Source organism: Ochlerotatus camptorhynchus, unplaced genomic scaffold (genome assembly GCF_037179485.1).
Source record: "Ochlerotatus camptorhynchus isolate MF236.1 unplaced genomic scaffold, CSIRO-AGI_Acam_v1.1 ptg000136l, whole genome shotgun sequence".
In the NCBI taxonomy this organism is placed as follows: Eukaryota; Metazoa; Arthropoda; class Insecta; order Diptera; family Culicidae; genus Ochlerotatus; species Ochlerotatus camptorhynchus.
The window spans coordinates 446,398-459,064 of NW_027040626.1; the positions used below are offsets into that span (position 1 = coordinate 446,398).

General features: G+C 38.3%; 1 protein-coding gene across 1 annotated transcript in view; it reads right to left on the reverse strand.

Moving 5' to 3' along the window:
• Pli (E3 ubiquitin-protein ligase pellino) overlaps nt 1–7,673 on the reverse strand; it is a 117,741-nt gene extending 110,068 nt beyond the window's left edge. The window contains exon 1 of the mRNA XM_065220948.1: nt 6,460–7,673. Within this exon, the coding sequence (XP_065077020.1) occupies nt 6,460–6,470 (11 nt within the window). The 5' untranslated portion in view covers nt 6,471–7,673. The remainder of the gene's footprint in view (nt 1–6,459) is intronic.
• Between the last annotated feature and the right edge of the window lie 4,994 nt (nt 7,674–12,667).

Genomic DNA, 12,667 nt, shown 5'->3' on the forward strand with positions numbered 1-12,667 from the left:
ACCAACACCAAAAGTGATAAATTCCAAGAATTCCCAAAATTGTCACAAACAGAGAAGTAACGGCGATAACATAGCTTGACAAAATAAGAAATTTTCTAGCAGGAGGTCTGATATTGCTACGTTATCTAGAGATTTGCTAATTCTTAGATTAAAAGAAATTTGAGTTTTCGTCATATTTACGACAGTGTGCTGACTGATGTTATCGTTTTCTAAGCTGGTAAAAAGATCCAGACAGTGAGGAAGGTTTACTGCGATACTTTTGCCAATCTAAAGTACACGAATACTGGTTAAAGTCCCAAGGCAAAAAATATATCGAATGTCATATTTACCCTATTCGATGGCTTCAATCTTTGCTTTCGTTTGAACTTTGCGAATGTTTCGTCACCGATTCGAAAGTGGTGCCCTACTGCTGCACAACCCTTGAGTCTATAGTGCTGCTTTTACTGGAACCTGTATTGACTTTGCTTTGTTGTTTTCTGTGTTGCCAAAGCATTAAGCCCTGCAAATAAAACTGCGTCTCCACTTTCGGCTTCGCTTATTCGAAAAGTTTGTTTTTTTTTTTCATTCAAACAATCGACTATCCCGACGTCCGCTTTGTGTTGCCACTGCAGCTACACACAGAGAATTATGGCTGAAGAATGGTGAGACATAATCAGAAAGAGCGAAACGAACGAACTTCGAGAAGAGTGGCAGCTATCTTCTCTCACTACGTGATATGTAGTAGTAGTTTACAATTTGTCGCTACTTCTATAGGAGGAAAAAGTTGTTATAGACCACCACCAGCGGGCAATAAATAAACTGATGTAAACTAATAATTAATAGACACTCTACCAGAGTAGGAAATAAATCAATCACTCGCGCTATTGAGATGAAAGTATATTTTGTGCTCTGTTTCTATACCGCTGACAATCACAAAGCTTCGCGTCTGAAAGGATGGTTGAATGTCAAAAACTATTTAAAATTGCTCCTTACGTCCCCGATCCTCGACAACCCAAAATCTAATTACTGCCATTGCATTAACTTGCAGCCAAATTTCTTGAAACATTCTTCATTGATGCATGTTTTATAAAACCATATGCGATTTTAAAAATCGTGGGTGGTTATATGAAATTTAGTGTGTTCCGCAAAAAAAAAGCACTTGGGATTAGTCATTTTCTCCACACATAAAAAAGCAAAACAAGCATCACCTTGCCACGTCATTTCAAACGCAGGGGATAGGAAGGAAAATGAGTAAACCCTGAGTGGTGCGAAGACGGACCTCAAAATCGAACCACTTTCGAGCTGTCAAATCGAACCACTTTTTTATCATTGTGGTTCGTTGAAATAGATAGAAGTATTGTTATCGTCCAAAATAAAAAAATAAATAATTTTCATTAATGTTTTTGATCTTTTTTAAAACGTGATTCGAAACGACTCAAACAATTAAAAATAACAGTATTATCAACAATCAATACGAAACTAACGATTTTAAATTGGCTCACTACTTGACTAGCCTATTGGTCCCATTATTATTTGGCTCGTATTTTTTCACGATAAAGACAATTTCTATGCGCTACTTGCAACATATCAAGCTTCATTATTTTAAAAGAGGAGTTCCAGTCCAAATCTCGAGTAACATGTTAAGATGTACCATATGTAAACAATTACTTTAAACGTAGATTGCTCACGAATCACAAAATGCCCACGCAACTACACCATCTGATAGAACAATCTTCGTTTACCATATGCTGCTGTTGAATTGTCTGAGTAAGCTTTAAAACCATTGTTTACATTTTGTACATAAACCCTTTTCACATATTTTCTAGAAATAGCAGAGAAAATCAATTTCAGACTCGACCTTTTCCGACGAAACTTTGTATAATTGTTTGCTAGGGGTTACAATTATCACTTTTGTGCTAAAATTTGGCCAACTTCATTCATTTTTAACAAAAACAAAATGCAGGGGTGTTACAAGTTCTTCAAAATTTAATCCGCGAAATCCGCGATTTTAAATACTAATCTGCAAAAAAAAACTGTTTTCATTGCTTTAAAATACCATTTGTATTACTACTACGTGGTATTTCAAGCTTATTGCTTATAGGGGAAATGGCTCTAATGTCGCCCTATGGATCTAAGATTGGGCCCATCGCTAATAATCTGCTATTTATCAATTTTATCTAGATTAGTGCGTCATTGGGACGGTACTAATGGATATTTTTGGTCACTATTGAAAATTTAATCGATTGCTGAATTTATGTATGGGCCCAAATTAGGGGCATTTAGGCCTACATTACACCCATTTCCCCTAGCATATCAGCTATTTTCAACTAAGTATTTTTGAAGCGCTTCAACATTTTAATTGAGAGTTTTCTATGCCTGTACAATCCTATACCCAAGGAAGTCGAGAAATTTTCCATCCCGAAAAATTAATAGACCGGACGGGAATCGAACCCAGCTTCCTCCAGTATGGACTTGCTTCGCACTTTTAACGACTGAGCTAAGGGCGTATCGTTTGTACCCTTTGAAAACAGAATTTAAAAAATAGCAATGTATCTTCAGTTTTTTATGTTCTTGGTAGTATAAATTCTTAATATTTAGTAAACATAATAAAACACATAAGATTGTAATAAAGACTGTACTCGAAAAAAAAATTCAACAGACAAAAATGATCAGCAAAAAATCATTTTAAGTCGGATATTTTTTTAAACTCTCAGTAACACATGTTAGCTATGTTTTTGCAAAGTTGGTTTATTCAACCTCCTCTCCTAGGCTAAATGCCCACACCTTTGACTTACCGCTACCCATCAAATCCTACACGAAACGAAAATCAATTATTTAATTCATGTGTTTCACTTATACATTTTTGCCAAAGCATCAGCCTTATACATTCCATAAAACAAACCACATAGGTCCTATTAGAATGCATAAAAGGTATGTGTGACCGCTTATACATTTCATTTGACACATGATCTTTATTAACTTTTTGCAAGGCGTCTGCTTATTAGTTTTTTTTTTTTTTGTTTATTAATTTATTGATAAGGCTCAACCGAATTAACTTTACAGAGCCGAGGATTCTTGGTCACTATACAATACATCTTAAAACTATAGTCAAAAGGTACAACACAATAAACACTTTATCTTCCGCTATCCAAAAAGCCTCCTCCATCAGAACTGGAGCCGCTTCCAGTAGTTTCATTGTATGGCAAATTGTTGTATGCCAACGAGGGTCAGAGCGCGTCCATTGCAGCAATGGACACAAAACGTGGTCAGCACTCACACACTCATCACGAAACGGTTGCTTTCCAAAGTCGACGACGCATCGACCGAAAGAACTGCTGATGAAGAACAATGAGGAGGACCACACAATGGTTGCTGTCGAGAAAACAGACGATCGCGTAGCACACATCGAGAGTGGCCTGCTTTTGTCGACAGCCGAGTGAACACTGAGCTTATTAGTTGACTTATACATTTTATGAATAATCAGCAATGGAAATTTGCCAAAAGGTATAAGGAGATTTCTATCCGTGTATGCAACACTTGCACAATCTTTCTTATACACTTTCATCCACTCTTTTTACAAATTCTTGTTTTTGAAGACCTTCACTGTTTTCCTTCATAACCGCCCAGAATGTTTCTATTGGGCGAAGTTCTGGCGAGTTTGGCGGATTTGTCTCCTTCGGCACAAAAACAACATCGTTGGCTTCGTACCACTCCATCAACGGTTGCGCGTAATGGCACAATGCCAGATCCGACCAAAACAGAGTGTCACTTTCATGCGACCGGAGGAAGAACAGCAGGTGCTTCTGAATGCATTCTTTTCTATATATTTGGCCGTTGATGGTGCCGGTCGTTATGTACGGCTTGCTGAATTTGCCGCACCTACAGATGGCCAGCCACACTAAGTACTTCTTGGCAAATTGCTTGACCCTTTTCTTCCGGAGCTTCTCCGGAAAATCCCGGCGGGACTTTCCGAAGAAAACTTCAGACCGGTGATCTGCAAGGCGTCCACTTTAATGTAAGTCTCGCTGTCCATTACGATGCATTTCGGCTGCACCAACCACTCGCGGTACAGCTTCCTGGCGCGGGATTTAGCCACCGTATTCTGTTTATCGGTTTGCTTAGACACCTTCCTTACCTTGAAGACATGAAGTCCGACCTTGTTCATTGTCTGCTGGACGAACCAGACGGAATAATTGACCTTCTTGGATACGTCCCGAATTGAGAGGTTCGGATTGCGCTTGAAGTAATCCCCTACCTTCCTTGCGTTCACGGGGTCGGTCGTATTCGCTTTTCTTCCGCTGCCAGCTTGCCGCTGGGTCGTCTGGGTCTTCTTGGACGATTTTACCACACGGGACACGGTCGAATTGTCGATTCCAAACTGTTTCGCGGTCCACCTGTGTGACTGGCCTGGATTTTCCATGACCAATCCCATAATTTTTTGTCGAAGCACTTTTTGCTTGGAAGCCATCTCGATAACCACTTGACAGATTGTGACGAGATTTTGCACATGTAAACATTACACTTTAAACTAGTTTTACTCAAAATTTCATCAATTTTTACAACTGCAATAAAAAGCTATACACACAGTTGCATTTTTTTTTTCAAGTACAATATTTATAAAAGCGGGATAGCTTTTTTTTCTTGATTTGTTTTCCGTCGATCTTGTTTTTTGAGCACTAATGCTACCGACGCCAGGGAGACAAGTCTCACATCTAGACCATACGCGTGCTGTGACACAGCTCGCCTGTCTCCATGCCGTGAAGCGAGCTTAACCGTAGCATCGCCACGAATTTTGTAGATTTCAATTCTTATATAAAAGTTAAGGTATCTTTATTCATCTGTACTGGTAATCATACGTCAACATATGTTGCTATTAGTAATGGAAAACTGGATAAAACAGGATGAATTCTAAAAAAACTGGAATATTTCAAACTTTAACTTCATGGATGCGTCCAAAACAACTTGAAGAATCCAGTTTGAAGTGGAATGTAGGCACTACCTCGGGCATCACTGCTCTGTACATCATAATACACTATAAATAGAAAATCGTGATAATTATTCCTTAAAACAATTCGCGCCATTACAATAAATTCTCCAATTTGTGTGATAGCACATCAGTCCCATCGCAATTTTCACGACATCATTTGATGGTTCCACGATTTTCGCGACTGAAAGATCAAATCCGCTACAAATCTAGTTTACTCGGTAACTATCCATCACAAGCAATATTTCGATAATTGTTTATGTTTTGAGAGTTGGTGCACTGGTAGATTGAGGTTAGAGAAACACCACTGATTGTGTGGTAATGATACACTCCGACCGGGAATTGAACCCGCCCCCTCCGACTTGGCAATACCGTACTTTTAAAGCCTATGCTATCTAAAGCCCCAAACATAAGATAACGAGAAAATGCTTTTTGTAATACTAAAACGAATAAATACTCCATAAACCTTGGAAAAATTCTCTTTTACTGCGTCGCTACTGAGATTTATTTTCATTACGTGTTTTTTGTTTTAGTTTTGCGGGCAAGCGTCTATAATAAGCTTTTAAAAAGAGCTTCTGTTAGAATCTATGATACAGAAAGAACATTATTTATGCGATTCAAAGTGTTGTGGGTCTTCCTTAGCTCAAACGGTAAAGGTGAAGCTATATAGCAAGATCATGCTGAAGGCGGCTGGGTTCGATTACCGGTCTGGTCTAGGAATTTTTCGGGTTGAAAAATTTCTCGACTTCCTAAGGCATAGAGTATTAGTGTACTTGCCAGACAATTATACAAATGCAAAAATGGTACAGGCTCAGAAATCTTTCAATTAACAACTATGGAAGTGTTCAAAGGACACTAAGCTGAGGGCCAGCTGTTAGTCCCAATAGGAACATAATAGAGCCAAAATAAAGAAGAATGTAGATTGGTAAAGCATTCTGTTGTTATTTTTATCGGTTATCTTTTCCTGGAAAACTATTACCGGAATGTCATTTTCCGGATAGATCAATTACTCGGAAATAATGCCAATTCAGAGAAAAAAATAGCATTTGCCGTCAGATTATCAGCTTTAATAGCATGCTGTGACTATCAGTTGCGTCGAATTATTTTCCCTGAAACGGCAATACACTATTTCCTTGAACATTTAAAAAAGTTAGTATTACTGCCTCTAAAAAGTGATGTATTCCTATAGAAATGCATGAAATTCCTGGGGAACATTCTCAGAAGAATACTCTAAATTTCGGATTAGATGATAGATGTTAAATTCGATAAGATAAATTAGATGAAGATATTAAATTGTTGCACCCTTTCGAGGCATCAATGATAAAATTAAATGAAAGTTCCTAGCAGAAGGCAACAGACTGACAATCCCCATCCGACCCACACACAAGCACAGAACACGAATCCAACTTCCACAGAGTAGGCAATAGCCGCGTCGTCCGAAAAGGTTGGACTGAAGCAGACCCTAGATGAGTGGGAGAAGAAACAACAACACTCACCGTTTCACCATACTGTCGACGACGTTCGTCGTTCCGTTGGTCTCCGTAATGACGACGACGTTTTTTTCCTCCAGCGATCCTATGATTCTGAAGTTTGGCTCGAGCCCCTGGCTTCCACGACCAGTGTGCTCCACACAATTTTTAGCAAATGAAAATTCTTTTCACAACTTCAATCGCGAGAATCGATAACTTTCTTCGCCAAGCGATTCCTCTCACTAATGCACTGCTTTGTGTTTTGATTTTGTAACTGGATAGGCAGACTGCTTCCCTTACTTATAATACAACTCGAATCAGTCTGATTTATGCAATTTGCTAGCTGCCTTTAGAAATGCAATTCTTATCTCGCACAAAGCATTCCACTCAAAAACCACTATCTGACGAATATGAAAAAAAATATATAAAACAAATTCACTAATTCACAATCTGCACGTTTTTCAACTAAGAATAATTACTAGCTCTATATCGAGACACGACTGAATCACTTTTCAAAACAAGACGACATTTTCCTTCTTCCTCCGTGAGAGCGATTTGATTCTGCTTATTCCTGTCGTTTTGACCCCTCGGCTGCTGCTGTTGCTGATGATGATGATGCTGCTGCTGTTGGCTGCTGCAGAAAAACACCAACACACTCGTATAACTGGCGCTGATACGAACGGTATGAAAGGAAAACAAGGGACTTGGTGTTTGTGATCACAACTGACAACCGTGCTCGCTTGTGTTTGCACTTACACCAACACTAGCCGAAATACACAAAAGGGAACGGAAAAACGCCACAGAGCTCCCCCAGCGTAAATTCACACAAAAAAAACTAGGAACAAAATGCACCACAAAAATCACTCTTGTCTACTTTTTCTTTCACTCGTTTTTTACCTTTTCTGCTGTTGTATTTTTTAGCTGTGAGTTGTGATTTAACCCTTATTTTTTACAGATAGAACTCGACAGCAATGTTATTACTGTTTGCAGCACGGAATTTTCACGATAAACTTTTTGTCCTTAGATGGAGCACGAAGCCTTTTTAAAGTAGGAGAATATGCATATCCTTCGAATAACTCCGCCAAGGTTTACACGGACCCAGAATCACCTCACCTTTTGTTAGTGCACAAAGTGATATTCAGGAAATAAGAACAAGATTGTGATTTCTAATCAAACAGTAAATTTTTCACAAAAACAAAATTGTCGCGGCGATCCTTCCACTCACAGCTCTTGCATGCTTGTCTTACCGTGCTCGGAACGAAACTGACTATGCTCTTCGATGGCAAAGGCAAAGGCGATTTTCCAGCAAAAGGAAGGAACCAGCAGTCTTTTCTTTTCTCGCACACGCATAGCGAAACGAACACGCAGAATAGAAGAGAGGAAAATACGGGAAAACATGCCGACGGATAACAGCGCAAAACAAACCTGTCAAACGCCACCCACCCAGTGCAAATTCATTGGGTGTGTGAGTAATAGCATAGCTACACTGAACCAATTTGACATATTCCTGTTATGTGGAAGTCTAATAATTTTGCGCTATAAGATAATCCATTGAAAATGATATGATTGAAAATGTGTCAGGTAAATTCTATATGAATATCTGATACATTCACAATGATGATAATTTGAAAACTTTTATATGATCGCCATATGATAAATGAAAATCGGTCAAATTATAATAATTAACTGAAATGGATTTGAAACCCATAAGCATAAGCTTTACTTTTCACCACAATATAATATATGTGTCATAAATCAATCGAAGTAAAGTTTATGTGAAAATCACATGAAATTTACTTATTCTTTTGACACATATATTTAATCGATTTCTAAAAATAAATCGAAAAATAAACACCAGGCAGTGGGAGCTTTCACAGTTGTGTTGTTTTTATTGTAGCTGATTTGGGATTCGATCCAGAACTGTTGAGCTGTGATGCTTTTCGTGTCTGCGCTCGATTCCATTGGGCCACGGCTGACTTCAATATTGAACTCGTTCAATTAGCATGAAGTAATAACAGCTCTCCCAACATGGAATATAGAGCAACGTTATACTCGTTTTGCTATAGTGAAGAAAAATAGCACTGACCAATATATGCTCCGTTTCAGTGGTGTCGTGTATTCAAATCATTATTAATGCTCCTGTGTGCAATAAAACAACGACTACATTATATGAGTTCATGGAACTGGTTCATGAAGTTCGAGTCCTAGTGCTGGAATCTGAATCAGCCGTGTAGAAGGCTTACAATTAGAATCTTAGCAAATAAATATTGCAGTAGAATCATTTTTTTTTCAATCTCAAAACATTCTTTTCCGGAACCCCTTATCTTATGAAACAATAACAAACAATGATTATTTATTACAGTATCATTGTTGTTAGCAATATTTAGTTCGACTAATCATTCTAATGAGTGTACGATAACATAGTTGAAAATTGTTTCAATAATTTATAAAGAACAATTATGTAAGATAAATTTTATTGGGAGCGATGTTCATCCCAGAAAAACATACCAAAACAAATGTTTGCTGTTGGATTTCTTAAAAGGCAAATCTATATGACTATTTAATGATTGGGATAGATCTTTTTACAATATTCAAACCTCAAAAATCAAAGGAAGCTATTCCAATGAGATTTATACATGTTTTCCTATACTGCAAAGTTAAATGACAGTCCAATAGTTTCTACATGTCTGTTTACACGCGACATATCAACAAACGTCAAAAATCGTTAAAAGCAACTCCAATAAAATATACATGATTATCTTATATGATATATCTTTTAGTGAGCAATATTCATCATGAAAACAGGTACATTTTACTCGATTTGCTCATAGTGCAAACTTATATGATTTTCCATTAGTTTCTAGATGCCTATTCCCACCCATGACATATCAACAGTTTTTCACCATGAAATATATCAGACAATATTCATATACATCTTACCTATCGCTAACCACGTTCGAAGCAAAGTATTATCAAGTACTAAGTATGTGAAATTACGATAGAAATCATTCCATATCGCAGTCATAGTTTTTAAGTGATAATCCATTGAAATCTATCAATCATCACATAGAATGAATAAATCTCCTGACATTGCTATGTTATAAGATGGATCCAATAAACGGTACATGTCGATTTGTTTCAGTGTACGCATAAAATCGAGCATAAAACTTGTATGCAAGTAATGCGGTGCAGTAGCATTTCTTATTCAAATTTTGCTATCACCTGAGATTTTTAAAAATGATTGGCAATGTCAGGGACGAGGTCAGGGATTAAGGTTGTGTTCCATTTGGGGAATTTTCTTTTAGATTCGACACTTCGCAATAAAATGAAATGTTCGAAAATCCCTTGGCCGATTTTCGATGTGATTACGACGTGAAGCAAAGCAGGGCCAAAATCCGTAATCGAAATTGTTTTACCCCTGAAAAGTGAATTTTATTGATTTGGTGCCTTCGTAGAAGTTTATTGGAAAAATAACTCCATATGGGAGTATCTTTATCATTTTAGAGAACTTTATTTAGAAGCCGACAAAATTTCATCTCACATATTTTCAGCTATTTGAGATTATGTGCTGAAAAATGTGCTATTTCAGACCCAAATAACCCTTTTAAAGGGTAAGAACGGCTGATAAACGGCTATACATTGGGTAGCGTTGATATTCCACGTACCTGTATGTATAAAATAGACCAAATTTAGTGCTCCTTAGCCTCGTCCTTAGCAGGGTTACTTCCACTCACTTGCTTTAAAAAAATGTTTTTCGGAATTATGAAATCATTAAATTATGTAACCACAGACAAACAGACATAACAGACAGACAACATTGAATATTTCTCACTGTAAAACATCGTCGCTAAAACATTACCGCCATCTGTTGAGTACACTGTGGAGGGTAGTACGCTGAACAGATGGCGGTAGTGTGTAAACGTCAAACGCAAGGGAATTGACTATGCGCACCACAGGTGGTGGTACTACCAACTACGATACTTTTAAATTGACCGTTAAATGCTTGTTCGATGAACAACCAACTTACGAGTGTTATGTCTGTTTGTCTGTGATGTAACGATATGTTGTACTTGTAAGTAACAAGAAGAGGGTGTAAAGTATGTGTTTGACTCATAAAACCTGTCAATATTGGTTTCAGTGCGTCGCAATCAGCGATTTTACGATTCGTGAGCGCTCACTTTGAGTGAACGCTCAAGAATCATAAGATCGCTGATTCTGCGCATATCGTTACATAATTTAATGATTTCATAATTCCGAAAAACATTTTTTTATAGCAAGTGAGTGGAAGCTACCCTGCTCCTTAGCCTCTTGTCCAGTTACTCCTCTCCCTATATCCCTGGGATAAAAGTAACCACAGGCAAACAGACGTACTCTTTGAAATGTACGAAATCTCTCGAGCTTCTCGCAGAAAACAAGCTTACTCGCTAAGTCTTTAACAATGTTGCATGCAAGGTAAACAGAATATATATAAACGTCAAAGTGATCCGATGCCAGCACTACCGTGAGTAGTTCGCAAAAATGATAATATTCAAATCAATCGTTAAATGTGTGAACGATGATCCAGAATGAAGTGCTACGTCTGTTTGTCTGTGGAGTAACCACAGGAAAGATTAGGTAACCAACCTCGTATGCTGACAGGGAAAGGGTGCTCCCATAGAGAGTTACCTAAGACTAGAAGGTCCCGAAGAAACGTGCTCAACTTTTTTGCTCGGCTCTGGTACTATCTTCGGTCCCAAGCTAATCGATGCACCCCTCGAAACATAGGAAAATCCACGAACCCCTCATTTAATCTGTCAAACTTTCATAGCGAATCAAAACAAACATAGTGTAGTACTGGAATTTATACTAGAATGGGATACGTTAATCAATTTGCTTGGGACCAATAGACTAGTCAAGTAGTGAGCCAATTTAAAATCGTTAGTTTCGTATTGATTGTTGGTGCTCCTCTCTCCGGAGAGTGCAGCCTATCCGAGCGTCAATGTAAATACAGGCCGGAACAATAGGCATAGACCCAGGCAACGAAAAAAACTAACGATTTCAAACTCTGATTATGGAACTGTAAGTCTCTTTAATTTCTTGGGAAGTACCCATATTCTTCCCGACTTATTAACGGTCCGCAAGTTCGACATTTAGCGCTGCAGGAGGTTTGCAGGAAGGGATCGACGGTACATACGTATAGGGGTAGATATGCCATCTACCAGAGCTGCAGCAGTACACACGAACTACGTAAAGCTTTTATCGTGATGGGTGAATCGACAACAGAAATGGCAAGTTAAGGATCAAACGCCGTTTCTTCAATGTCAGCATAAAAAACCCGAATTTATCCACCTATGGTGTGATCAGACCCTTCTTACTTATTCAAGTTTATTTATTTTATTGTCATTATCAGTGACCAAGCCCCCCACCCCCGTGTCATCCAGTGACGCCACTGCCTGGGGGTACCCGGAATATATCCGGGTGTAGTCTATTTGGTGAGGCTACCAATCACCTTATCATCGTATTTTAATGTGATTTAATGGGTTTTAATTCAATTCATATTCAAGCAACTTCCCCGGGGTAAGGTCTGTCCGGACTCAGTTCCAGCACAAAATATTCTTCGAGAAGCGTCTCCTAGCGGCGGCTCTCTGGATAGACCATTCACAATGCTGGATTTCTCTATGGCTCTTCTTTCATCGAACAACTCCTCACCGGGAAGCGATATGATTAAATTCAATCTTCTGAAAAATCTCCCAGATATCGCTAAAAGACGCTTGCTAGATTTATTCAATTCCTTGCTAGAAAACAACATTGTACCGCCTGAATGGAGACAGGTCAAAGTAATAGCCATTAAAAAACCTGGCAAATCAGCGTCTGACCATAACTCATACCGTCCGATTGCTATGCTTTCGTGCATTAGGAAATTGTTGGAGAAAATGATCCTTCGGAGACTCGATCACTGGGTCGAATCAAATAACTTGCTATCAAATACACAGTTTGGGTTCCGCAAGAGCAAAGGAACAAACGATTGTCTAGCGCTGCTTTCCACAGATATTCAACTGGCCTTTGCGCACAAGGAGCAATTGGCTTCAGTATTCTTGGACATTAAGGGGGCTTTTGATCCAGTTTCCATTGAAATTCTGTCAGACAATCTGCACAGATGTGGACTTTCTGGAATTTTAAATAATTTCTTGTACAATTTGTTGTCAGAAAAGCAAATGAACTTTTCTCTTGGAAAACTGACAACTTCCAGAATTAG